The following is a 25,791-nucleotide window of genomic DNA, read 5'->3' as shown; positions in this document are numbered from 1 at the left end:
CCTCAAAATAACTTCTCTGCAGTTTGTTTCCAGGAACTGTTTACCTGGCTGGCCTCTCTCCTTTGGAACCCTGCTAGTTCTGCCACTTGGAAAGACACACTGACAATAATAATCAAAAAATGTCTAGATTATTTTTTAAATTACGCAAATATTAGCTTTTTAAATCCACCCTCTGCCATTGACTTTAAATTTTGTTCATCTAATTCATTTGTTAAACAAAATTTAGCTGCTGCTAAAGAGATGGCATTGGAGGTATTTCAGGGGCACTGTTCAAATGTAGATGATATTTGATGGTGTTTGGCTAAACCTAGCTAGACATCTCTGTCCTAGAGTTAACTGAATATCTTTATCTAGACCAGTGCTTCTCAACCCTCTCCTGAAGCCACACCTAGCCTGGTGGATTTTCTGAATTACCACTATGACAATGCATGAAAGATCTCCATGTATTGGAGACCCACTGTATGCAAGTCTACCTTAGGCATATTTAGAATGACAATCCTGAAAACCCGACTGGTAAATTTAGGAGAGGGTTGAGAAGAACTGGTCTAGTTAACTCCATCTAGTTATATTCAGTCACACTTCACAGTTAACCACATACAGATATCTTGTTAACTTTATTAATCATCATGCAATCGAATATAAGCTCCATTGGGTTAATGGAAAATATAGCAAGAAGCTCTTGGAAGCTTCCTCTTGTCCAGGACTTTAAAGGCTGCAAAACCAGTTAAGTTTATAGAATATTCCTACTGAATATGGAAGAGAGTGAATTCCATCCAATGAAAACAGTAGGTATGCACATCTATCTCATACATATTGATATGGATATCCTGAAAACCTCACTGGTTTGCAGCCCTCAAAGACAGAAGTTTCAGACCCTTGTTCTAGGCCCATCACTGCTTTGGGAACACATTTTCTTTTGGGGCACATCTATCTTGCAATCAAACAGAAAATTATTTTACTCCAAAAGTTAATTTTCCTTTTGCTAGTATATTGTGCTATGTTTTAGCAAGATACATGTTAAAGACGCATTCTGGACTCAGTTTTGTATGTGAAAAAATGCATGCTAAGCGGTATTCTATAAATGTTGTTCAAAGTTGGGTGCCGTTTATAGAATAGCACTTAGCACCAGGTTTAGCACCCAATTTTGGGAACAAAGATTTACAGCAGCTGAACCTTTGTGTAAATCCCCTCATCTAAATTAGGTATGGATCCCCCAAATTCAACAACATTGTACGCAAATCCTAGAAATGCTCCAGACCTGCCCATGCCCCTCCCGTGGCCATGCCCCCTTTTTAGATCTATGCAGAAAAATTTACATAGAACACCAGCTATAAAGATGCATGTGTAAATTCCAATTATTGCCAATTAGCACTGATAATATAGTGCCCTATTAGAGCTAATTGGCTCATTAAACAATTAAATTGCACATGTAAATTTGGCACACGTTCAAATTTTGTATGCACAATTTTGAGCGCTTTAAATAGAATTAGGGAGTTTATGTTAGCTGGACTTCTATCTTGTTAAAAATCAGGCCTAAAGGGGATTATAAATGGGTGATTCTTTGAATTAGTTTAGGACTGATGCTACACTGATGAAAATGATTCCTAATAGAAATGATTGGTGATCAGTTCTAATGGGTCTTTATAATATTATAATCATAATTCTTCTGCAAAGTAGAGTAGGAATAACAAAGAATAATTATACATACTATATGCTTAGCAATTATGTTTTTTAACATACCTTTTGAAGTTGGAAACATCACATCTCATTTTAACTCAGTATCTAGCGAGACATGTACATGCTCTGTTGTCAGTCTTATTTTCCAGCCAACAACACATGACTCTCATTTCCAAAATGCTCAGCATTTCATGTGCCATGTTAATCTATCCATCTGTTAGCATTCAATGTCACTGTGTGCATCAGGAATACATTTAGCATGATAAAGAGAGAGGACATAGTGATGATATAAAAGAGGTTACAGTATTTCCTCATTTCTAAAAATAGCAATCAGATACACTATCAACATGATGCAATGGTGAGCTTCATGTCTGATTTCTCTAACATTATCCTAGAATGCAGATCTGAGAAGCAATACAATACTTAATCTGTAAGTTGCATAAGGATTTCAAAATAATAATAATAATAAGAAGAAGAATAAAAAAAAATCTTTGCAAAGCTGATAGAAAATTGACTAACCATTCAAAAAATTGTTGTAGATAGTCTGGTTATTTTTCTTCCTAGCTGTTCTCTTTTCCTTTTTCTTATGGTATTGAAATGGCTATTTTCTTTCAAGTGTGTAACATGCAATCTGTGTGCATGCTAGTGATGCAGGCATGCTCCGACAACATTAATAGGCTAAAAAAGTTTAACTTTTCAGAGATATACAAAGAAGTTATGCAAAAAAACGCTGAACACTATTTCACCTACTGATTACAAACTAAATTGTGCTATATAGTGGTATAAAAAGATGTCTTCATAAGAATGGCACTGGTTAAAAAGGAATTAGGTCTTCATTCTTCGTGCCTTTCAATCCACAGTGAATATTTCTAGACACAGGCCTGCTTTGATGGCTAGGCAACTTGTAACCGTAGCTTTTATTAGTCCCAGCTCTCAAATGATTTTTCGTTTCAGATCCTTCTGTTGTCATGCTTTAGAATGAAACTTTATATAGGTTTAAGGAAAGCCCAGTGGGTCAGGTTTGCTCTTGCTTGCATGGCACCAGTAAGACTTGCTTTCGCATCCTAGGACAGAGGTCACAAGTTGAAACTCCATCTCTCTTAGAGTCATCTCTAGGACAGAGCTCCGATTGTCCTTATGAATCCTCTTCACCAGTAGAGACCATCAAACGCATAGCGACTGGCAGATGGTCAGTCAGACCTGCTAACTGGGTAATAAAACTGAACTCCTCCACTTCCTGCAGTAAAACAAAAGAAAAGAATCTATTTCTAATATAGTATGAACAGACAGGATACAAATTAATTTGAAAATGTTAGCATATATTGAAAAATCATCACATTCCTCTTCATGCCATTTTACCCGTGGGACTAGGCTTTTAAAAATGATTTTGCATTCTGTATGTGGGTAAAGGCATGCACATTGTTTCACAACGAATGTACTTTCAGAGAGGAATTTTAAGCACTGTTCTTGGCATGGGAACGTCTACACATATAATTTTAAATAATCAAAAGAACTGCACCCACTTGCTTTAAAAGTACCTGAGGAAAAAAGTGGATGCAAATTTGAGTAGCTATTTCTTGATCCTGTAGTACAGGCCGTTTGATTATGTGCCATGAACTACATAACAAGCAACAAAAACAATTTTTATTATCAACAAAATTTCCCCATAAATTTATGTGAATTCATTTTTTATTTTAATAAAAAAGATAACCTTATTAATGGGTTGCCACTGATGCACAACTGCCCATGTCTGTGCTACAAGTTTCTCCTGTGTCCTATAGATTGTCAGATGGCAGGAAGATTATTAGAGAGAATAACAGAAACATAACATGGACTATGACTAATAACCAATCATGAAATTTTGTATCATTTGTGTGCTGCATTGTGTGCCCCCACTCAGTTTATCACTCTCATCTACCATCCTCTAGAGTCTATGGGGTCCTTTTACAAAGGTGTACTAGTGTTTTTAGCGTGCGCTAAAAATAAGCGTGTGCTTCTTTTTTATTGTTAATGATGGTTTTCCATGTACTGGAATATTCTGTCAAAGATTTTGTCTTTGCATGTAACTGAAAATTGATAAAAAAAAAAAAAATAAGCGGGTGCTAAATGCTAGACACACATAGGAATATATGTGGTAAAACGTAGCGCACACTAAAAACACTAGCGCACCTTTGTAAAAGATTCCCTAAGTGACTGATTAAACTGTGAAAAAGGTTTGTATTATTCATAAATCCAGGTAGTAGAATATTTAAGAGGAATAGCTGGCAGTTCCCCACGTGCTGCCTGATTATTCTTAATTGCATCCTAATGGTATACATTCAAATGCTGCCTATACTGATAATGTGCTTTTTCTTATTTTTCAAAAAGTCCGTCTGAAAAATACGGTTATTTTTTTCTTTTTTTTTTTATTGCATTTAAATTCATTTACATCTCAAACAAAGTAAGGGAAGGAAACATATGTTATATAAATAAATAAAAAAAAAGAAGAAGTAACAATTAAGGTAATACTATACCATATTAGCCCATATCAAGGGGAAGAGAAATAGCACACAGAGGAATCAACAAGGTAACCATACTAGAGATGAGTAACCATGGGGATGGGGACAGAGCTTGTGGGGACGGGGCAGGGATGGGGACAGAGCCCACAAGGACGGGGACAAACTTTGTCCCTGTGCCATTTTCTACTTTGAAGGCTGTTAATGAACTGGATTGTTATTTATGTTTGAGTGATGCAGACAATAATATTTTGAATTTTGGGAAAAAAAGCAAACATGCTGGCCACAGCTAGCAATATTTGCATGGGGGGATCCTGTACAGCCTGCTACCAGCACATCTTCTAAGAAGACATCTTCTATTGCAGGAGAGACTGTGGAAAACAGGACAGCTAGAATGAATCCTGAGATTGTTGATGACTTCTTATTCATCCACAGATTAGAAAATCATAACAGTGCTTCATATGGCATATTTCTCCCCTCTAGGGCATACAGAACAGGTTGTATTTTGTAACCCTGGGCATTTTAACAGGGTGGATTAGGATTCCTTGGGGTTGTAGAAATCAGCTATTGTTGGGGTTGGAAGGGTAGAGGGTGGTGGTGAGGAGGGTTGTTATAGCTGCTCACTGTTATTATTGCTTTCTATTTGTAATTTATACACAATAGTTGCACAGCATGTTGTTCCTTTTTATACTTTAATAAAAAGATTTAGATTAATATTTGGTTTTTGGTCAGGAGGCAGGGAAATTTAAGCTTTTTCGGTGAGCTTTGTCATCAAATGTTGTATTGTAATGTGATATCAGTACCTGCTATATCCACAGAGCTGGCTATTATGCTATTAATCATTTCATGTAATGGCACATCTGACACTGAATTCACTTCATTGTGTCAGACTGTCACTGCCCATTCGCCCACCACAACCCCTGGCATAATGATTTCTCTTCTTTCTTCTCTCATCTTTCCCCCTCCCCCTCTCTCTTAATATCCCTCTGGGGCAGTAATCCATCCTACAATGTCAAAAGCATTAACTTCTTAATTTCATGCAACCCTGTGGTTACTGGCTGGTTTGGAAGACTACTGGGCTCTGATGCAGAGGAACCTGGCAGAGGAGAAGGCTGCTGCAGTGGGTAAGCATTACTCGCTGACTCCCCCTGTTCTCTGGAGGACAGCCAGTAGGCAAGAATGTATCCAAAGGAAAGAGAAAAGTGAAACTTGGCTGCAGCTAGCAAAGATTCACTTCTGTAACCTACAGCTGCCTCACCTTTTTCACTACTGCTGGCTCTAGCACATTACAGCACATCTATGCTTTATTCCAGTTCTGAAATGCTAACTTACATCATACTATAGTGAAAATGATCTTTTTGGTGGTATTAAACTGCTATTTTAATCAATTGGATTAGTGGTGGCCTGGGCTCCCCGATTTTTGATCAGGTCCCCCATAATTGCTGCTATGGCTGGTGGGTGTCCTCCACCAGTGGCCTGGCAGTTGGTGGCACTTTCCATGAGCTAAGGCAGGGCCGGGACCCCCTCACACATGCTTGGTTTTCACACACATCATCTTGGGCAGTTTATATTAACTGTAAATTAACTGTATATTAACTGTATATTAACAGTCGATGGCACTCTCATCCTCCCCGTCTCATCTGCCCGCAACCTCGGAGTCATCTTCGACTCCTATCTCTCCTTCTCCGCGCATATCCAGCAGATAGCCAAGACCTGTCGCTTCTTTCTCTACAACATCAGCAAAATTCGCCCTTTCCTCTCTGAGCACGCCACCTGAACTCTCGTCCACTATTGCAACCTACTCCTCACTGGCCTCCCACTTAGCCACCTATCCCCCCTTCAATCCGTTCAGAACTCTGCTGCACGTCTTATCTTCCACCTGGACCGATATGCTCATATCACCCCTCTCCTCAAGTCACTTCGCTGGCTTCCAATCAGGTACCGCATACAGTTCAAACTTCTCCTACTAACCTACAAAAGCACTCAATCTGCAGCCCCTCACTACCTCTCTACCCTTATCTCCCCTTACGCTCCTACCCGAAACCTCCGCTCACAGGACAAATCCCTCCTCTCTGCTACCTTCTCCATCATCGCCAACTCCAGGCTCCACCCTTTCTGCCTTGCCTCTCCCTATGCTTGGAACAAACTCCCTGAGCCCATACGCAGAGCCCCCTCCCTGCCCATCTTCAAATCCTTACTCAAAGCCCATCTCTTCAATGTCACCTTCGGCACCTAATCATTTTACCTCTATCCAGGAAATCTAGACGGCCCCAATTGACTGTCTGCACATGTTGTCCTTTAGACTGTAAGCTCCTTTAGGCAGGGACTGTCCTTCTTTGTTAAACTGTACAGCGCTGCGTAACCCTAGTAGCGCTTTAGAAATGTTAAGTAGTAGTAGTAAAGCAGTTCAAAATCTTTTAAATAAACGAATAATGATAACTCTTCTTTGTAAAGTAGTAAACTCCTAAGTTGGGTGACTAAATTCAACAGTATTTTGCCTTTATTCTTCCTATTGTTTCTTAAGCACCATGAACTACAATGGGATTATTTCATTTATTTATTATGAACTTTATACCCTCTCCTTGGGAAATCCCAATCAAGATGGTGTACATAACATTATAAAACACAATAAAGGAAATGTCCCATGAAATATCCTAACAATCAGATAATAGCACTTCCCTCATTGTATCTCCAATCTCCCTCTTAGGGGATGTTAACTGTTGGCACCTGTCACATTTATTGCTTGAATTGAGACTCAATAGAACCACACTTCAGGTTTGTTTGCCTGCAGGCAAACATCAGAATGCTTTAGGGTTCACAATTTCACTTCTGCACTTGGTGAATCAATGTTATGTAAGATAGTTTACATTTATGTACACAGCAAGCATAGGCACTTTAGAGTGAAATTATTTCTTTATTTCATAAATTTACTTGGGACTTTCAGCAATTGTTCAGGTGATTCATGGTTCATATGTTAGTAGATGATTGTGAAACTTACCCCTTTCCATTCAAGACTGAGTCTCTCCTCTGAGTAAAGAATGTAATCAATTCTTCTGCCACTGCCTTTCAATGGCACTTTCCTCCCTTTTTGACTTGGACAGTGATTCTTGCTGGTTGGATAGACTAAATATTCTTTCCTGCTCTCTTCATTTTCCAGAACCCTAAGTCAAACAGCCAAGCAGTTAAGATAGGCAGCAGAAGATCTGAGATTCCCTAGTCTACTTTCAGTTTAACGTCTATAAGGTACATTTTCAATCTGATAGATATGGTAGAACACTGAGGGGCAATTCTTTACCATGGTGCCTCCATTTAGGTGTGCCGATGGCGCTTTAAGTGGGGAAGTTATCAACGGGGGCTACTGTGTGAAATCAGGTTATTTTAGTACTAGATCTCATTGCATAAAATGTGACCCTGTGCTAAAAAAAACCCAACTTGTGGTAGAATAACCTAACAGTAGCCCACGTTGATAACTTCCCCCCTAAGTGCTAAATTCTATTAAGGCATCTGTGCACCATGATGCATAAACTTGAATTGGCACAATCAAATTTAGGCTTGACCATTTATGCTAAGTCAATGACAGGTGTAAGTGGGTGCACCTAAGTGAATCATGCAAAGTGTGTAATTTGTGGTATTCTATAAATTATGCATTTAAGTTGAAGACATGCCCAGAGCCCAGCCATGCTCCACCCACATGAATACAGTCATGCACTATAGCACTTAAGTGCAACCTTATAGAATAGTGACTAGTGTGCCAAAGCGCAGATCTACCAAGTTATAGGATTGCCTTTCACCCCTTTAAAGGTGTTCATATTTTCAGTGGATCTATCTAAGTGCAACTGTTGAAAAATAATTTTAAATGGATAATTTGTCCATTTAAATTTATACCTATTATTTGTGCAGTGCTACTTGGACGGATAAGTTATCTGTCTAGCAGTAGAATATTGCTGTTTAGACAGATAACTTTTTGGTCAATCTTGGAAAGCCCCTAATCATGCTCATTTTTTAAATGGATGCTTTTGGTCATTTAGCCAACACCTGGAATGTGCATAAACTGATCATACATGGGGGATGTAGGCATTGGTGGATAGAAGTGTGCTGCCAACTTCGCAATGTTCACATGGCCGGGGGTGGGGGTGTTTCCGGTGGAAGACGTTTTCAGTTGGCGGGGCTTGGGGATCTTTGGCAGCCAAGATATTTTTAATGCTGGGGGAGTAAATGTGTGGGCCCAACCAGTCCACTCCTTGGCTCACCCAGAAATTCACCTCTGGCTAAGCTACTGGGCTGTTCCCCCTCTCCCGTCCCAAACTTAATCCCAATGCATAACAAAGATTACTAAAAAGATCTCTGTGGATGTAAGAGGGATACTGTAACAGGATTTCAAAAACAAAATTATTTAAAACCAAAACAGTTTAGTAGAGGTGATACTGACCGATGTGTTTAAGAAATGTGATTTCAGAATGATTAAGGTCTCTTCCTCAATCAAAAATCCAAAGGATTACAGCTAAGTGGTTCCAAAAATGTGATGGTCCAGTCAAGGTATCATCTCTTTCAAAACTATTTTGTTATTTTTTTTTCCTTTTAGTAAATTTTAGATTTCTGTACAACTGAGAGTGACAAAACAAGGGGAATTTATTGGTTGCACCTACAACAATCTGTAACAGAGGTGTGTACTTCCTATATGCATGAACAGTAGGGCAGCAGAAACGAGTAACTGTAAATATGAAGGTGTATGTTCATGACCAAATCTGACAGTTGTGACACTAATAGCACTCCTAGAATGATGACATACTTCTGCAGATTATCTGGATTGCACACTTCTTCATCATACAGTCCTTCAGGGTCTAATAAAGTACCTGTGAATATAACAACAAAGAGAGGCTAAGGCACATCTTAGAACTTTATCAATTTGTAGAACACTGCAGTGCTCAGCACAACAGGGTAACAACAACGGCACTGGAGGAAGAATTTGGGTCAATTTCCAATGGTTTAGCTGGCTACCTTTAGCAGTTAACTGATTAAACTTCTGGCTGACACATTTTCCCCACTGACTGGTTAAACTTATCCGCCTAAATTCACAGGGTAGACAAATTTAGCCTGCCAATATTAGGCCAGTCTGGGCGGAGCAGGGGTGTAGCCAGACTTCAGCGGTAGGGGGGTCCAGAGCCGAGGTGAGGGGGCACATTTTAGCCCCCCCCCCCGGTGCCGCCAACACCTCCCCCGCCCGCCTACCATTGCCGACACCTCCAACAACTTTGACCCCCCCTGCCGATGACCCTCTTGACCCCCCACCCACCATCGCCATCGCCTACCTTTGCTGGCGGGGGACCCCAACCCCCGCCAGCCGAAGTCTTCTTCCTTCATTTGGTTTCTGACTGAGTCTGACATCCTGCACATACAACGTTCAGGACGTCAGACTCACAGAAACAGAATGAAGCCTTGTGATCTGCAGGGCTTTGTTCTGTTTCTGTGAGTCTGACGTCCTGCATGTTGTACGTGCAGGACGTCAGACTCAGTCAGAAACCAAACGAAGGAAGAAGACTTCGGCTGGCGGGGGTTGGGGTCCCCCGCCAGCAAAGGTAGCAGGCGGCGGTTGGCGGCAGGAGAGGGGGTTGAGAGGGTCACCGGCAGGGGGGGTTCAGGGCCAAATCTACGGGGCACAGGCCCCCGTGGCCCCATAGCAGCTACGCCCCTGGGGCGGAGTACGTGAGGATGATTTGCAATTAGCTAGTCAGCACTAATTTCAACATTAAGGAGATCATTCTATAAGTAGGCATCTCCTTCTAGGTGCTGAGTGGTGACAGCCTATTCTAGAATGGCATCTGGGCACCCAAACCCCTCCCATGTTGAACCCATGTGAATATCTCCTTTATCTTTACACACTATTGGGGTAAAATCAGTAAATGGCACCAAATAAATGAGCGCTAAGCACTATTCTATAAACGGTGTTCCAAGTTGAGTGCTCTTTGTGGAATAATGCTTAGCGCTGGGATCCGCGCCATAGTTTTGGGTGTGAGGACTTACACCAACTGAAACCTGGTGTAAATCTTCACACCTAAATTAGGCACAGATCTGTTGTGTTCTATAACACTGCACACAAATTCTAGGAACACCCCTGACCCGCCCCCTGTTGGAAGCAGGATACTGGGCTAGATGGACCATTGATCCGACCCATTATGGCTATCCTTATGTTCTCACATAGCCATTCCCCCTTTTCAGAGCCATGCATAAAAATTTATGCGCCCATCTTTATAGAATACCAACTATGACGATGCATGCATAAATGCAAATTGTTGCCAATGAGTGCCAATAATTGATTGTTAGTGGCCAATTATTGGTGTTCAATTAAATTGCACAAATAGGGGTCCTTTTACTAAGGTGCACCGAAAAGTGGCCTGCGCTGGTGTAGACGCGTGTATTGGACACATGCTGGTCCATTTTCAGTGCACCTGCAAAAAAGGCCTTTTTTGGCCAAACATGGACGTGCAGCAAATTGGCACACTTCCATTTTGGGCCTGAGATCTTACCGCCACCCACTGACTTAGCGGTGAGATCTCATGCATTAACCAGGCGGTAATCATCCACGTGCATACAATGCCAATTACCGCCCGGTTAGCGCAGCATGCCACAAACGCACGTAGTGGACATGCATAAGAAATGAAATTACTGCCAGGCCACACAGTAGCCGGGCGGCAGTTCCAAAATGGCACGCGTTGGGCGTGCATAGGCGCCTACACAGCTTAGTAAAAGGGCCCCACAATTTGGGTGCACAATTTTGAGCTCCATTTATAGAATTTGGGGTAGGAGTGTAACCAGACCTAACTGAGTTAACCTGGGTGGGCTCTTCCCACCCCCACCCCTACCCCTATACATACATATACTATTTTTGACATAGTCAACTTAAATCTATTCACTGTCATCCATGACTTAATGGAACACAAACACATTCTCAGAAACTCAAGTGCCTCTGACAAAGCCCCCACAACTGGGAAAAAGAACTGGAGATCGTTAACAAAAAGCCTATACTGCATCCCCAAACAAATAGGAGCCATATAAACATTAAACAAGAGGCATTTCTGAACCACAGGAATGATGAAAGCTAGCCAGAAAACCTTACCAATCGCCCATGCTTTTTCCTCCCCAGGACTGAGCCGGCATGGATCCTTGTAGTGTGTAAACAGTGAGTGCTGCTGCTCAAGCTTGTCTTCTATAATGAAAAGAATAATCCCACTGTAAAGCAATTATTTGCAACATCCAAACAATCCACACAGAAAACAAAAAAGATACCTGATAGCTCTATATTCTTCTCTTGACCAAAATATTTATTTATTTTTCACATTTATACCCCACTTTCAACCAAAGCGGTTGACAAATCAAACATAATAAAATGACATTATACAACATCAGACAAATAATATCAATAAGCTATCTCTTAGCAATACTCAGAGGTAATTGACCGAGACACAGTTCTTGTCGTTCCTCTAGATAAGCCCTCACAAAAAAATAAGTTTTCAATAAGCTCTTAAACTGAACATTATCGCACAGTCTCATATAGCCAGGAAAACTATCCCACATACCAGGACCAGCAGCATAAAAAGCACACAGTCTGGTTTCAGCATAGTGGTATGCTGTCACTAACGGCAAACACAACTGTTCAGATTTTTTCCAACCTCAAGGATCGAGACAGTTGATATATTTTTAAAACATCACAAAAGTACTACTACTACTACTACTATTTAGCATTTCTATAGCGCTACAAGGCATACGCAGCGCTGCACAAACATAGAAGAAAGACAGTCCCTGCTCAAAGAGCTTACAATCTAATAGACAAAAAATAAATAAAGTAAGCAAATCAAATCAATTAATGTGAACGGGAAGGAAGAGAGGAGGGTAGGTGGAGGCGAGTGGTTACAAGTGGTTACGAGTCAAAAGCAATGTTAAAGAGGTGGGCTTTCAGTCTAGATTTAAAAGTGGCCAAGGATGGGGCAAGACGTAGGGGCTCAGGAAGTTTATTCCAGGCGTAGGGTGCAGCGAGACAGAAGGCGCGAAGTCTGGAGTTGGCAGTAGTGGAGAAGGGAACAGATAAGAAGGATTTCTCCATGGAGCGGAGTGCACGGGAAGGGGTGTAGGGAAGGATGAGTGTGGAGAGATACTGGGGAGCAGCAGAGTGAGTACATTTATAGGTTAGTAGAAGAAGTTTGAACAGGATGCGAAAACGGATAGGGAGCCAGTGAAGGGTCTTGAGGAGAGGGGTAGTATGAGTAAAGCGACCCTGGCGGAAGATGAGACGGGCAGCAGAGTTTTGAACCGACTGGAGAGGGGAGAGGTGACTTAGTGGGAGGCCAGCAAGAAGCAGATTGCAGTAGTCTAAACGAGAGGTGACAAGGGTGTGGATGAGGGTTTTGGTAGAGTGCTCGGAAAGAAAGGGGCGGATTTTACGGATGTTGTAAAGAAAGAAATGACAGGTCTTGGCGGTCTGCTGGATATGAGCAGAGAAGGAGAGAGAAGAGTCAAAGATGACCCCAAGGTTTCGAGCTGAGGAGACAGGGAGAATGAGAGAGCCATCAACAGAAATAGAAAACGGGGGGGAGCGGGGAGGTGGGTTTGGGGGGGAAAATGAGAAGCTCGGTTTTGGTCATATTTAATTTCAGGTGGTGTTGAGACATCCAGGCAGCAATGTCAGACAAGCACGCTGAAACTTTGGTTTGGATGCAAGGTGAGATATCAGGGGTAGAAAGGTAGATTTGGGAGTCATCAGCATAGAGATGGTAGGAAAAGCCATGGGATGAGATTAATGAATCAATGGAAGAAGTTTAGATAGAAAAGAGGAGGGGACCAAGAACAGAACCCTGAGGTACGCCGACAGGCAGAGGGATAGAAGTAGAAGAGGATCCACCAGAGTGAACACTAAAGGTACGGAGGGAGAGGTAGGAAGAGAACCAGGAAAGGACAGAGCCTAAACTCTTTGATCGATCAGAACCAAAACCTTGAACATAATTCTGTTCGCTACTGGTAACCAGTGAAGATCTTTAACCACTGGGGTAATGTGCACCAACCTAGGCACTCCAGTAATTAAATGTGCCGCTGCATTATGTACGACCTGCAGAGCCTGGAGCCTAACTGATGATAAACCTAGATAAAGAGAGTTACAATAGTCAAGTTTTGACAATACCAAGCTCTGCACGGTCGTACGGAAATCAGAGGCAGCTAAATGAACAGTCACTGCTTAATTACTGTGGCGTCCTTTTACTCAACTACGCTAATGTGTGCTTACTGCAGCAAAAAAGGGCTCATCATGGGGTGTGCTTAGGAATCCCGCAGTAATTTATGCATGTGCGCACACCATCCATTTTTTAGCAATGGGGTGGGTCAGGGGCAGAGATTAGGCGTGCGCAGTTACATTGCCGCATGCTACTACTACTACTAATAGCATTTATATAGCGCTACCAGACGCATGCAGTGCTGAACACTTGACATAGAGAGAGACAGTCTCTGCTCAAAGAGCTTACAATCTAGGTAAAACAGACAGACAAGATATTACGGGCAAGGGAATTACAGGGTAAAGAGGAATAGGGGAGGAGGAGGGCAAAAGAGTAGCGGCTAGGAGCCAAAGGCAGCAGTGAAAAGGTGAGCCTTCAGGTTAGATTTAAAAACAGGTAGAGATGGAGCTAGACATATGGGTTTGGGAAGACGGTTCCAGGCATAAGGTGCCGCAAGATAAAAGGAACGAAGTCTGGAGTTAGCGGTAGAGGAGAAGGGGGACGACAAGAGAGATTTTGTTCAGACAGCGGATTTCAAGGGGAGGAATGTAGGGAGAGATGAGAGGTAGTGAGGGGTCATAGAGTGGATGCATTTAAAGGTCAGTTAGAGGAGTTTGAACTGCATACGGAAGCTAATGGCCATTAATGATAGAAATAGAAAAATCAGCCATTTTACCCTTGTGGTAAAAATGGCCTAACCGGGCGGGAATGACATGTAAGCAAGCGATAAGGCTACATTTACTGCAGCTTAGTAAAAGGGCTCCTGTGTGTTACGATTCCTGTGCTACTACTATTTTTACTGCTAACTTGTGTCATAGATTGAACTATTACTATTTTTATGTTACTTTGATGATATGATTGCATACAGGGCCACTGAGAGACCCAGCCGGGCCTGGGGGCAGGACAGGACCCCCCCCCCCCCCCCCACACAACACCTATATATAGGTACAGTAGGTTTTTGGTGAGTTTAGGATGGCTCACACATTCCACCACGTTTATCAGAGTGGAATATAGGCAGTGGCGTAGCAAGGGGGGGGGGGGCGGTCCGCCCCGGGTGTCAGCTCAGGGGGGGTGCTCCCTGCCAGCTCCCCCCCCTTGGTGAATCGACACCCCACCCCCCCCGACCAGCTCCCGCACCCTACCTTTAAAAAGAATATCGGGAGGCGAGGCGCAGTGCCTCACGCCTGCCCTGCACATAAAAGAAATGTGGACCGTCGGGTCTTCCCTCGCTCTATCCAGGGCCGGTCTTAGGGCGAGGCGACTGCATAGGGCCTCACGCTCAGGGGGGCCCCGCGCGGCGCGCCTGAAGTCGCCCCGCCCCAACCGCCCAAGCTCCAGTCCCCCAGCCCTCTGAATTTGAAGTTACCTCGACGTCGGAGCGGCCGGCAGGTAGTAGCAGCAGCATGAAAAGCGTGCAAGCTGCTGGGCGGCGCTTCGGGAGCCAAGTTCCTTTCCCTTCCCTCATTCAGCTCTGGTCCCGCCCTTGAGGGAAGGGAAAGGAAGGCTCCCGAAGCGCCGCCCAGCAGCTCACACGCTTTTCAAGCTGCTTCTAATACCTGCCGGACGCTCCGACGTCGACGACAAGGTAACTTCAAATTCAGAGGGAGGGTGGCTGCAGGTATCCCACTGATTCAGAACTCTGCAGGTCGACCAATTTTTTTTGTAGGTCTAGGTTTGATCATGACTCTACCTTGCTGTCTGAGTTACACTAGCTGTAGATTCAGGCAAGGTTTTCTTTTAAAGTATTATGTTTGATTCTTAAATCCGTGTATGCACTGTTCTGTGGATCTATCATATAAATTCAAGGTTTTAAACACCAGTTGAAAGTCTTGGACATGTAATTCTCTTGCTTTGGTCTTTCCATCTGTTAAGTATATTAGATTCAAAGCAATGTTTTCTCACTCCTTCTGTTGGGATTCATCTTTTGAGTGGTTATTTCACTTTTATTAAGGCTTTGAAGACTCATTTGTTCTCTCATTGTAGTTAATGATGTTATAGTTTTTGTCCCTTGGGTGTTAATTTTGCTATTGGTGTTCCTAAAGATTGTATCCATATCTTTTTAGTTGAATCCTGCCTTGAATTTCAGATGAGGGAATTGGCGGGCTATAAATCCCTTACAACATAACATAACATATACAATGCAGCAGCGTGCTGTAGAGGCAAAAGCTCATAGCAAAAACTTTAAGGGGAAGTCTTGCTTCACTAACAGCCATGTGGATAAAGGGTTATGGTTTGGTAAGGTTATGAGTGTGTTTTTGCACAAATTTGTGTATAGTGTTTTGCAGTGGAGAGATTGTGTGTCCACACCTCTGACCCCCCTGGGGTTATGAGAATTGGAACTACTAATTGTAGTGGACTTGAACTGAATAATTTCTGGGGAGGGGGGTTTCATGATAGCATTGTGCTTATTATTTCAATCAGTTTTTCTGTACAAGTTTAGCTTCATTTGACTTTATTTGAAATTTCATAAATAAAATTTTTTTTCTAAAAATTGAATAATCTTATCAATGGGGCAGGGGCGGGGCTAGGATGGGGCCCCACCAAATTGATCTGCACAGGGCCCCGCACTTGCTAAGACCGGCCCTGGCTCTATCTGTCCCGCCCTCCGCTGACGCAACTTCCTATTTCCGCAAGGGCGGGACAGACAGAGCGAGAGAAGGCCCGACGGTCCACATTTCTTTTACGTGCAGGGCAGGCGCGAGGCGCTGCGCCTCGCCTCCCGATATTCTTTTTAAAGGTAGGGTGCGGGAGCTGGTCGGGGGGGGGGGGGGGGTGCAACGGTGAACTGCCCCGCCCCGGGTGGCAGCCCCCCCTGCTATACCACCGGATATAGGCCTGGGTCCACTTCTCTACAGTCCACTGCACTGACCACTAGGCTACTCCAATGTCCACTGGCAGGATTCTGTTTCCAGGCCTTTTTCTTTTTTGGCTCCAATGCTGTTTAATATATTGTTGGCACCATTAGCAAGGTTAATACAATCTTTGGTTCTTTCTCCCTTGACGTACATAGATGATATTCAAATTTTAACACGCTTCAATTCTGGCAGTGAAGAAGATGTTCAATTTATTGATCAGAAATTGGGTCAGACATTAGACTGGCTTCTCTCACATAAGCTTAGACTGAATCTGGAAAAGTTAGGGCATAGTTATTCAGTAGGAATGGTACTGCTGAGTTGAGATCTCATTTGTTAATGGCAAGTTGTAGTATCCCTGTTGTGGATTCCATTAAAGTGCTTGGCATAGTACTTGAGAATAAACTTTCTTTTGAACCATCTACCCTTACTAGGAAATGCTTCTATATTTTCCGGATGCTTTGTTCGGTCACGTCTCTTTTTGATAAGCAGTCTTTCGCTATATTTATACAGTCTCTTTTGTTTTAGCCAGCAACAATCAGTGCCTAAAAAAAACGCTGTCTGACCCCGGCTAAATATTGGGGGGGGGGGGGGGGGTATTTACAAAGTCTCCTTATCTCCACTGTATCCTTTATTCTGGGTGTGAATTTCCTCTCTGTAACTTTCTCTATTAACAGTGTAGCAAGTACTGTATAATAAGTATGTTTTCAAGAAGATTGTCATAATCTTTGTCATCAAAGATGCCGAGAGACTCGGGGTCTCTGAGGCTTCAAAGCAGTGCATGTGTTTCTTGGTCCTGGTGGGAGGTGTATAGGTCCCATGGAGACTTGTTGCTGTAAGGGATTTGTATTTTGGTTCTTCAGCCTCTAGAGCTGTTGCACGAGCCTGTATACATGATACAGTAGGTGGTCCTAATTGCCCTGCTGGAAATACCCAGCTGAGCCAAGTTTCTCCTTTAGTACTAAAAATTGGTACAGCAGGTTCCCTGTTCCCACTGGCCCCTTTCACAAAATGTAGCTTAAGCAGCAACTGTCTCTGAAATTTCTCCTAGACTTCTCCTTACAGATTGTACTAGCTAAGGTAGCCAGGCATCTTTACTTACTTGAGCTTAGAGGGGTAAGGCATCACAAAAACGGAGTATAACTGCTGTGGTTAAGAAAGCCTACCACCTTTGTTTTGGCTGCAAAATTGGAAATCAGGACAAGAGCTTAGCCCTCCACATATGCTGCAGCATTAGTGTGACAAATCATCACCAGTGGTTGAACAGGAGAGAGCCAACAGATCATACCAGTAAATGTTACTTCTACATTGTACCTCCAGTTGGAAAAGGTTTCTGAAAGAAGAAAAAGTGGACTATACTGTATCCAAACATTCCATCAGCTTTATGCCCAGTACTCCATGGAGGAGGACTGCCAGTTCCTTGATGTAGCGGAATCATTCTCACTTGAGTCCAAAGAGGAAGAGTAATAAGATGAAACTTCTGGTCCTGAATCATCAGTGTAACATGATCCAGATTTCCTCCCTTCCTCCTCACTTGAACCACACCTAATAACACAAGGTGAACTGAATGACCTTGTCAGGGATTTGGAACTACCTAAGAACAAGGCAAAGCGGTTGGGCTCCAGACTACAGCAGTGGACTCTCCTGACAGGTGATGTTAGGGTTTCTATGTTCCATGACCCTCAAGTGGATCTTGTCCCATTCTTCTTCATGGAAGGTGATCTTGTAGCCTGCAACTACATTGATGATCTAATGGCAGCCCTCAACATCATTCATGATCCAGATGAGTGTTCATTGTTCATCGAAGACAAGTCTTAGAACTGCTTTGCTGCTTAATAGCAATGTTTTGCTATCAATTCCAGTTGCTCACGCACTTCAAATGAAGGAAATCGATGACAACATGAAACAACTTTTGAGGTGCATAAACTATGACCAGCATCAGTAGCAGCTGTGAGGCAACTTAAAGGTTGTTGCTCTCTTGCTTGGTCTTCAGACTGGATATACAAAGTACTGCTGTTTTTTCTGTGAATGAGATCGTAATGCAAGTGATTCCGACTACATCAAGAGATACTTTGCTGTATAGTGAATGTAATACATAAGTAGGTCTATATCATCACTTCAAGGGAAACAGTGTGACAGTATTTTAGTTAGGTTGGGTAGAGAGGGTGAATGATTGTGAGAGTGTGTATGAGTGGATTTGTTAGAATCAGCAAGGGGAAATTATACTGGAATTATTGTATAAAAGATTTTGTAAAAGAACATTTTGAAAGCAAATAAAATTGTATAGAAAACAAATTTTGTAGTTACATCTTTAGGGAGGTATTAATCTTTGTAACTAGATTCAAAATAATTTACTCATTAAGTAAGAAGATGCATATTTGTTGTGGACAGTGGTGGGCTGGAGCCGGCTCGCACCGGCTCGCATGAGCCTGTTGTTAAATTTTACTGATTTTTGCGAGCCGGTTGTTGGAGTCAGGCAGCCAGAACACAAGCATCTGTTTTTTTTTCTCCTCCTCTCTCCCTCCTCCCCTGGCCCCAGCATACCTCATCATGTCATCCCTTATGTTCATCATCCCCCCCTCACCACTGCCTGACCAACCCGGAGCCTTTTCTCTGCTGGATCCCACCCACAGGAAGTTGCATCAGTGGGGTTGTACACTGCTTGGCAGAGACAAGGCTCCGGGTAGAAGACCAGGCACTGCATGAAACAAAGAAATTGAAGATGTTTAGGTTAGTCTGATTCCCCTTCCCGTGCTGCTGTTAAACCCAAAACAAAATCAAGCAAACTTATGAGCTGCTGCATCTACGTTGTCGTTCTTTATTGTTGGTAGCATTTTAATTTCATCTCACTCATATTTTCAAACATGCCAGCTTGTGCAGCACATGGATGTACACAGAGGATAACTTTTCATAGGTAGAGTACTAACTTGTTATAAATGGTAATCACTCTGTCATTTGGAGGGGCTTGTTATAGGGACACCTTCTTGCATGTATTATATTTGTGCAGAGATTTTTTTTCTCTTGGTAAAGGGCCACTAAAACAGATATCATGTTATAAGAATCAGGTGCTGCATCCATGTTGTCGTTCTTTATTGTTGGTAGCATTTTAATTCAATCTTGCTTATATTTTCAAACATGCCAGCTTTGGCAGCATACAGATGTACACAGAGGTCAGAGAAGTATAGTAATGGAATAACTTTTCATAGAGTAGTAATTTGTTATAAATCATAATCAGTGTGTCATTTAGAGGGGCTCGTTATAGGGACACCCTAGCATGTATTATATTTGTGCAGAGATCTTTTTTCTCCTGGTAAAGGGCCATTAAAACAGATGTCATATTATAAGGATCAGGTGCTCAACATTCAGAATTTCTATCTATCTATCTATCTATCTATCTATCTATCTATCTATCTATCTATCTATCTATCTATCTATCTATTTAGTTAGTTACTTATTTATGACATTTAACCCTGTTATTGGTGCAGAGATTTTGTTCTCCTGGTAATGGGCTTCTAAAACGGACATCATGTTATGGGAATCAGGTTCTCAATGCTCAGAGTTTCTATCTATTTATTTACTTAATTATGGCATTTTATCCCACGTTAAACTTGAATTAGATTGGAACCTGGAAGCATTAAAAAAAAAATTCCCGGAGAGAGTAATGCATGACCCCCCCCCCCCCCGGCTCTCTCCCTGGGTATAGCCAGCTCTGCAATGTGGGGGGGGGGGGGGCGGGGGGGCGTAGAGGTGGATGGGGGGGCACAGAGTTGGACTGGGGAGAGAGCCTGTTGTTAAAAATTTACCAGCACACCACTGGTTGTGGATATCCTGAAAACTCCAACTGGATAACAGGTACTCCAGGGTCAGGTTGAGAAACACTGAGATGACTGAGGAGGGAATGCTTCTTTAATTTTCAAGCAGTGTTAGGGATAGGCCACTCTAAGCAAGAGGTAGTAGATTTTTTTTTAAAAATTAAGAAAATATTATTTCAGTCAGAGCACAATTCAACTGTGGAATCTGTTGCCAGAGAATGGAATTAAATTTAGTAGTATAGCCATATTAAAAAATGGCTGGCAGCATTCCTTTTTACCTCCTCAGGCCTTAGTACACCCTCTCTGTGGTCTGTACTACAGATCTGACTCTCATATATTATTTTCTACATTTGTTAAAAGTAGAAATTACTTCATTGTTTACCTCTTTTTATGATGACTCTTCGCAGTGCTGATTATATTTTTCTGCAATCTGTCTTCTTTCCTGCCAACGTTCTGCTCTTTCTAATGAATCATTGTATTTAAAATGTATTTAATTTATAACAAACCAACTTCATTTATTATTTTCAGCTATTTGCAATGCAGTGTACCACATTTAGCATGTTGTGTGTAACTCTGGCATGTATAAACCTAAGCACTTGAAGGGAAAACAAGAATTTCCCCATGAACATATAAAAGTACACTTGTACTACTTTTATTCAAGACAAAGGGCATGTTACACGGTTGAAGACATGAAGTGCAATTTTATATAGATGAAATCTAGGTCAGAAAAGGGATATCACAGTCAGCATATTTTACAATTTCTGATGCATTTTATAAAGAGCTTACTGAATGTGGAGCCTTTTGCAAAACCCATATAATGTCATGGGTAAAGATTGAATGGGATGAATTGTGGCTATTGACTGACTGTGAGAGTTGCCACTGGTAGAGAATGGCAGCTCATGCAATTCTGCAGAGTGCAGATATTTAAAACATAACACTGTGTTTTTTAAGGGTTACAGGAGTGATCTGGGAAATTACATATCAGAGAGCCTAATTTCAATTCCAGGCAAAATGGTAGAAACTATTTTTTTTTTAAATTACTAAACATATATGGTCGGATATTCAAAAGCACTTATCCGTATAGCAGTTGATTCATTATCTTGGAGAAGCATCTAATAAGCAACCTACATTTCTACCAGTTCACTTCCACTTTTTCTCATCTGACACTATATGGTGGAGACCTACATGACACTGTTAGACTTTCTCACCAGACTTCTAAACCTAATGGGTCATAGAAAAGATCTCAGCTAAGTTGTTGAAAAACAAAAACTAACTGGCAACACCTGTCTCCAGGAATGAGACCACAAAAAGATTAAAACAAAATGTTTCTAAAGATTCCCATAATTCCGCAGCATTGACTTAACATTTCATAATCTCATATACACTTTACCTATATCCCTCTGGAAATCAGCATGATTACTTTCAACCTGATTTGGAATCAGCTATCTCAATCTCATTGGATCCACCTTCCTTCATCTTTTCCTCCTATCACCCCAAAGGGCCTAAGTTGGGTGGATCTGAGACAGACACATAATAATAGCCATAAAAACTGGTACAATTTACAATCCACAAATCAACACTAAAACCCAAACAATCCTCAATAACATAGCCTAAAGTTGTCCCCATATACTCTATGATCCAGACAGTTAAAATCAAAAAGATAATCTGAAACCAACCCTCCACAGCTATCAAAAAACCCCAAGGTCCTCCTCCATTCCCAGGAATGTTTCCTTTGTCATGCTCCTATGTTGGCACAATAAAGGTGCTACTGCTACTCCTGGATTTAAACCTCTCCCACCATCAAAATGACGTCACTAATGAGTGGGGACAAACAGCTGCAAACCTGAAGCTGATTGTCAGTGTGAGCAAAGACACAGCAGTGGGCAAAGGTCCCAATGCACAGAAGCCTCCAAATTTTCACACTACTGGAAGTAGGAGCAAGAAAAAAGCTAGGCCAGTATCTTCTGCCATGATTTAAAAGCCTTCACCAGCTTGATGACATCATCTATAGGTGGGGCCAAACAGCCTCAGATCTGGTGTTGATCACAAGGGACAGCTCTTGGGTGCAGTAGGTGCGGGGCACCCCAATATTGAGTAATCTCCTTTACTGTGTCCAGGTAGGGATAATTTATGCTGTTCTGAGCAATTAGATTGTAAGCTCTGTAGAGCAGGGACTGTCTCTTCATGTTCAAGTGTACAGCACTGCGTACGTCTAGTAGCGCTATAGAAATAAAAGTAGTAGTAGTAGATGGACAGTTGTAACAAACACACAGCAATGAGGAAAGATCCCAATGCAGAAAAGCCCCCCAAAGTATCTCACTCCTCGAAGTAAGGGCAAGAATAAATCTGTGCTGGCATTTACTTTCTGAATGTAAATTACATCATCAGTGGGTGAGTACAAATGGTGGCAGGTCTGATGATGATGGACAGATAGAAAAAAAGACAGGCCTGCAGGCATGGTGGAGACGGAGTCTGAAAATTGGCCTCTAAATAGAAAAAAAGAAGAAATCAAGAAAACATCTGACCATCTAGTAATATATTTGTTTACTTATTCCTTGAAAGATTTGACCTCTCAGCCACTGTTCCCTCTAAACTTTGTCCTCCTTAACTAACACAGCTTGATTATTAATTACCTTTGTAGCATCCTTTTCCACAAGTCTATTTTCCATTGGCACAATTTTCTGTTCCATTAAAGTGGCTCTACCAGAATGATCAAGCTTTTGAGACAGAGAGTTCTTCATCTGAATCAGTGCATCTCAGAGGGAGTCATGTGTAACAGTAGAGGGTTTGGAATCCAGCTAGAATCCAGCGGCAAAACTTGTAAAGCCCCATGTTGGGTCGGAGGTGGAACCATGTCCATTCCAGGCAAAACCACATCAGCAGGCTGTGCCGTACCCAAAAGTACAACATAACTTGGAGTTCCAAGCTGCATCTGGCCCGCTCCAAGATCTTTAATCTTCGCTTCGTGGAGAGTGGCTTCCTCCAAGTGCAAGCTCCTGATCACTGGCATTGAAGGGACTCTTCTTGTGTCCGGGCTGAGGGTGACTTCCGCCACTAACAGAGAGGGCAATTCACCTCCCATCACCAATACCTGCAGCAAGGGTTTCTGCTTGGCACTTAATCCTGAGCCGTGGGTAGTAAAACGATCCATTAGACACATCCTTGTAGCAGTGCCCGCAGCAGGAAAAGTGCACTCTTTCCCTCTGTGTTTAGGCATTTGTGGAAAAAGAACTTAGAGGTTTTAGCGTAAAAGAGGAGATGGGTTAGGAGCGTGTACCCTGAGATTGCTTCAGGAGGCCATCTTGCCCCCCTTCTTTACTTTTTATTTAAGAAATTTTGGCTATTAATTTCTCCTGGTTCATGTAATGTGCAGAAACATGGTCACTTTGGAAGAAAACTATATATTTTCATACTTGAGGCCCTGTTTACTATGACGTGCTAAGGGCGTGTTAGCATTTTTAGCGCACGCTAATGATTAGCATGCTCTAAATGCTAAGTCGCCCATAGAAACATATGAGTGACTCTAGTGTTTAGCGCATGCTAAAAACGCTAGCACGGCTTAGTAAACAGGTTTAATAGTTTTAAAGGTTATTTAATTTAAGTTTTTCCTTTTTGACCCCTATTTACTACAGTTGTTTAATGCAGGAATTACTATGCATTAATAGTGTGATGCAGTATAAACAGTAAATGAAGTACGTGTACTGTTAGTGCATGCTAATTACTGTGTTAAAAAGCTACTGCAGAAAATGCCTTCTTGGCATATGTCATGGGTGAGGAATGGGCGGGGACTGCGCCTTGCAGTTAACATGGAGGTCATTACTACATGTTAACATCTAATGCAGCAGACAACAGGGTGCATTTAACTACACACCAAGCTATTGCTAACTGCATCCCATATCATCCACTGTACAGTTTATATGTAGTAGCAAACTTTTCTCTGCATTAACTGTGTGGCAGTCATCCCAAAAGTACTGGGAATGGGCCCCACAGTTTCCACTGATGTTTTGCATTTATTAAATGCTTAATTTTTGCAGTTAACATATTAACTTCAAAAAACCTTAGTCCATTTTAGTAAATAGAAACTTTAACAGCCTTTAGTTTTCAGCCATTTGTCTTTTGAAATATTGCCCTCTAAGTAGGTTGTTGCTTTTATGTATAGTTTACTTTTAGTAATTAATCTAAACACCGTAACAAAAATAAAAATGTCTACATGTTGTACTACATACAATCATAGACCACTGCTGTGAAACATTAAAAAGAATAATTGTGAAGCTACCTGTTTGTAAACACACATCTGGAAAAGGGAAAACTATCAGTTAAACAATTTACAGAGGGGGAAAAAATCTACAGTATTTAGGAGACAATTATTATAAAATGAGACGTGATTACTAGAAAAAGCACAGCATGAACACAAGTACCAAACCTGATCAAGGTGAGTATTGCGTTTCTTCATGTGCTCTTTGCATTGCTCTTTGTAGTACCTTAGCACCTTGGTTTTATGTGCCTTATGTTTAATTCCTGAAACATTTAGCAAGAAGAGAAAGAAACTGTCTAACCAGAAGAACAGTTGTCAAAGTTCAGATCACCGCAGATCACATCAAATGCCACCAGCTCCTCTGGATTGGCCGTGCTGGAGGAGGAGGTAGATTTTCGGAAATCAGCCAGCCAGTCCAGAAGCATATCCAGTTGTTCACATCGAATATTTGAGTCTCCTTTAGAAAAAAAAAAAAGAAAAAAAAAATGGAATATATCAGTAATGATAATCCTTCACTCTGTAGTTAGTTGATCTTCACTCCTAGTCCTCAAGCACCAGCCGTGGGTCAGATTTTCAGGTTGTATGCAAATCTCTCTCATGCATATTCATTAGGGGTATCCTGACCTGTTAGCAGCCCTTGAGAACTGGGAGTAAAAACCAAGGCAGTGCAGCTGATCAACTGACAAGGCAAATATTCTCAACTTTAAACCAGCTGATTATAAACAGGCCTGAGGCCTGTTAGTCATTCTTATTACTAATCCAGTTAAAATAATTCTAGCACTTTTCCAATCATCTTAACCGACCATTAAATATTGGCAGAAGCAAAAATGTTGCCTTTTAAAACAGGTTTTATTTGAAGTTTTTTTTTATTTTTTACACTACTGTGGTAGACTGGCCCCTAGTCCAGAAAAGAGGTGTCAGATTATAACATAGTTGATTTATTCAAAGACTCTTACTGAATAGGATTTGAGTATGAGCTTTTGGAGGGAAGTAAAACCCCTAAGAACATGGGAGCTGCTAAGGCTTTCCTCTTCCAGGGAGACTCTAGTATGAAGAATGTAGAGGAGCAGTTGGTGGGAATTGCACCCAGGAGCACACCAGAGACCTGTGGCTCCCTGTTCAAGAGACTAAAGGAGAAGTAAGAAGTAACCCCCCCCCCCCACAAAAAACACAGGGGCTGCCAGCCTATTAATCAGTTGCCCCCCTGGTGCCAACAGAAGCAGAGTAAATGTTTCCCAATCCCTCCATTGTTGAACAGATCAAAGAGGTCACAGAGCAGCCCAAAGCAGAAGGTCTGGCCATAGGGAGACTGGATCTTAAACCTTAGATAGTGACAGCAAGGTTTGAAGCTGCTGACAACTCTCTTCTTCCTACAACAGGACATTATTGATTACAGTGTGAGTCAGTATTTACCTGCCAACATTTAGGTCTATGCAGGTGTAA

General features: G+C 41.9%; 1 protein-coding gene across 1 annotated transcript in view; it reads right to left on the bottom strand.

The window, feature by feature from the left end:
* Positions 1–2,812: 2,812 nt before the first annotated feature.
* The window catches only part of SMPD3 (sphingomyelin phosphodiesterase 3), a 69,914-nt gene continuing 46,935 nt past the window's right edge, over positions 2,813–25,791 (bottom strand). The window contains exons 3-7 of the mRNA XM_030205139.1: positions 24,650–24,805; positions 11,287–11,376; positions 8,962–9,025; positions 7,171–7,333; positions 2,813–2,914 (exon numbers count right to left, since the gene is read on the bottom strand). Coding sequence (XP_030060999.1) covers positions 2,813–2,914; positions 7,171–7,333; positions 8,962–9,025; positions 11,287–11,376; positions 24,650–24,805 — 575 coding nt within the window. The remainder of the gene's footprint in view (positions 2,915–7,170; positions 7,334–8,961; positions 9,026–11,286; positions 11,377–24,649; positions 24,806–25,791) is intronic.

The sequence above is a fragment of the Microcaecilia unicolor genome, chromosome 5, assembly GCF_901765095.1.
Source record: "Microcaecilia unicolor chromosome 5, aMicUni1.1, whole genome shotgun sequence".
NCBI lineage: Eukaryota > Metazoa > Chordata > Amphibia > Gymnophiona > Siphonopidae > Microcaecilia > Microcaecilia unicolor.
The sequence above is the reverse complement of the archived record's forward strand: the minus strand, read 5'-3'. Positions and strand labels throughout refer to the sequence as shown.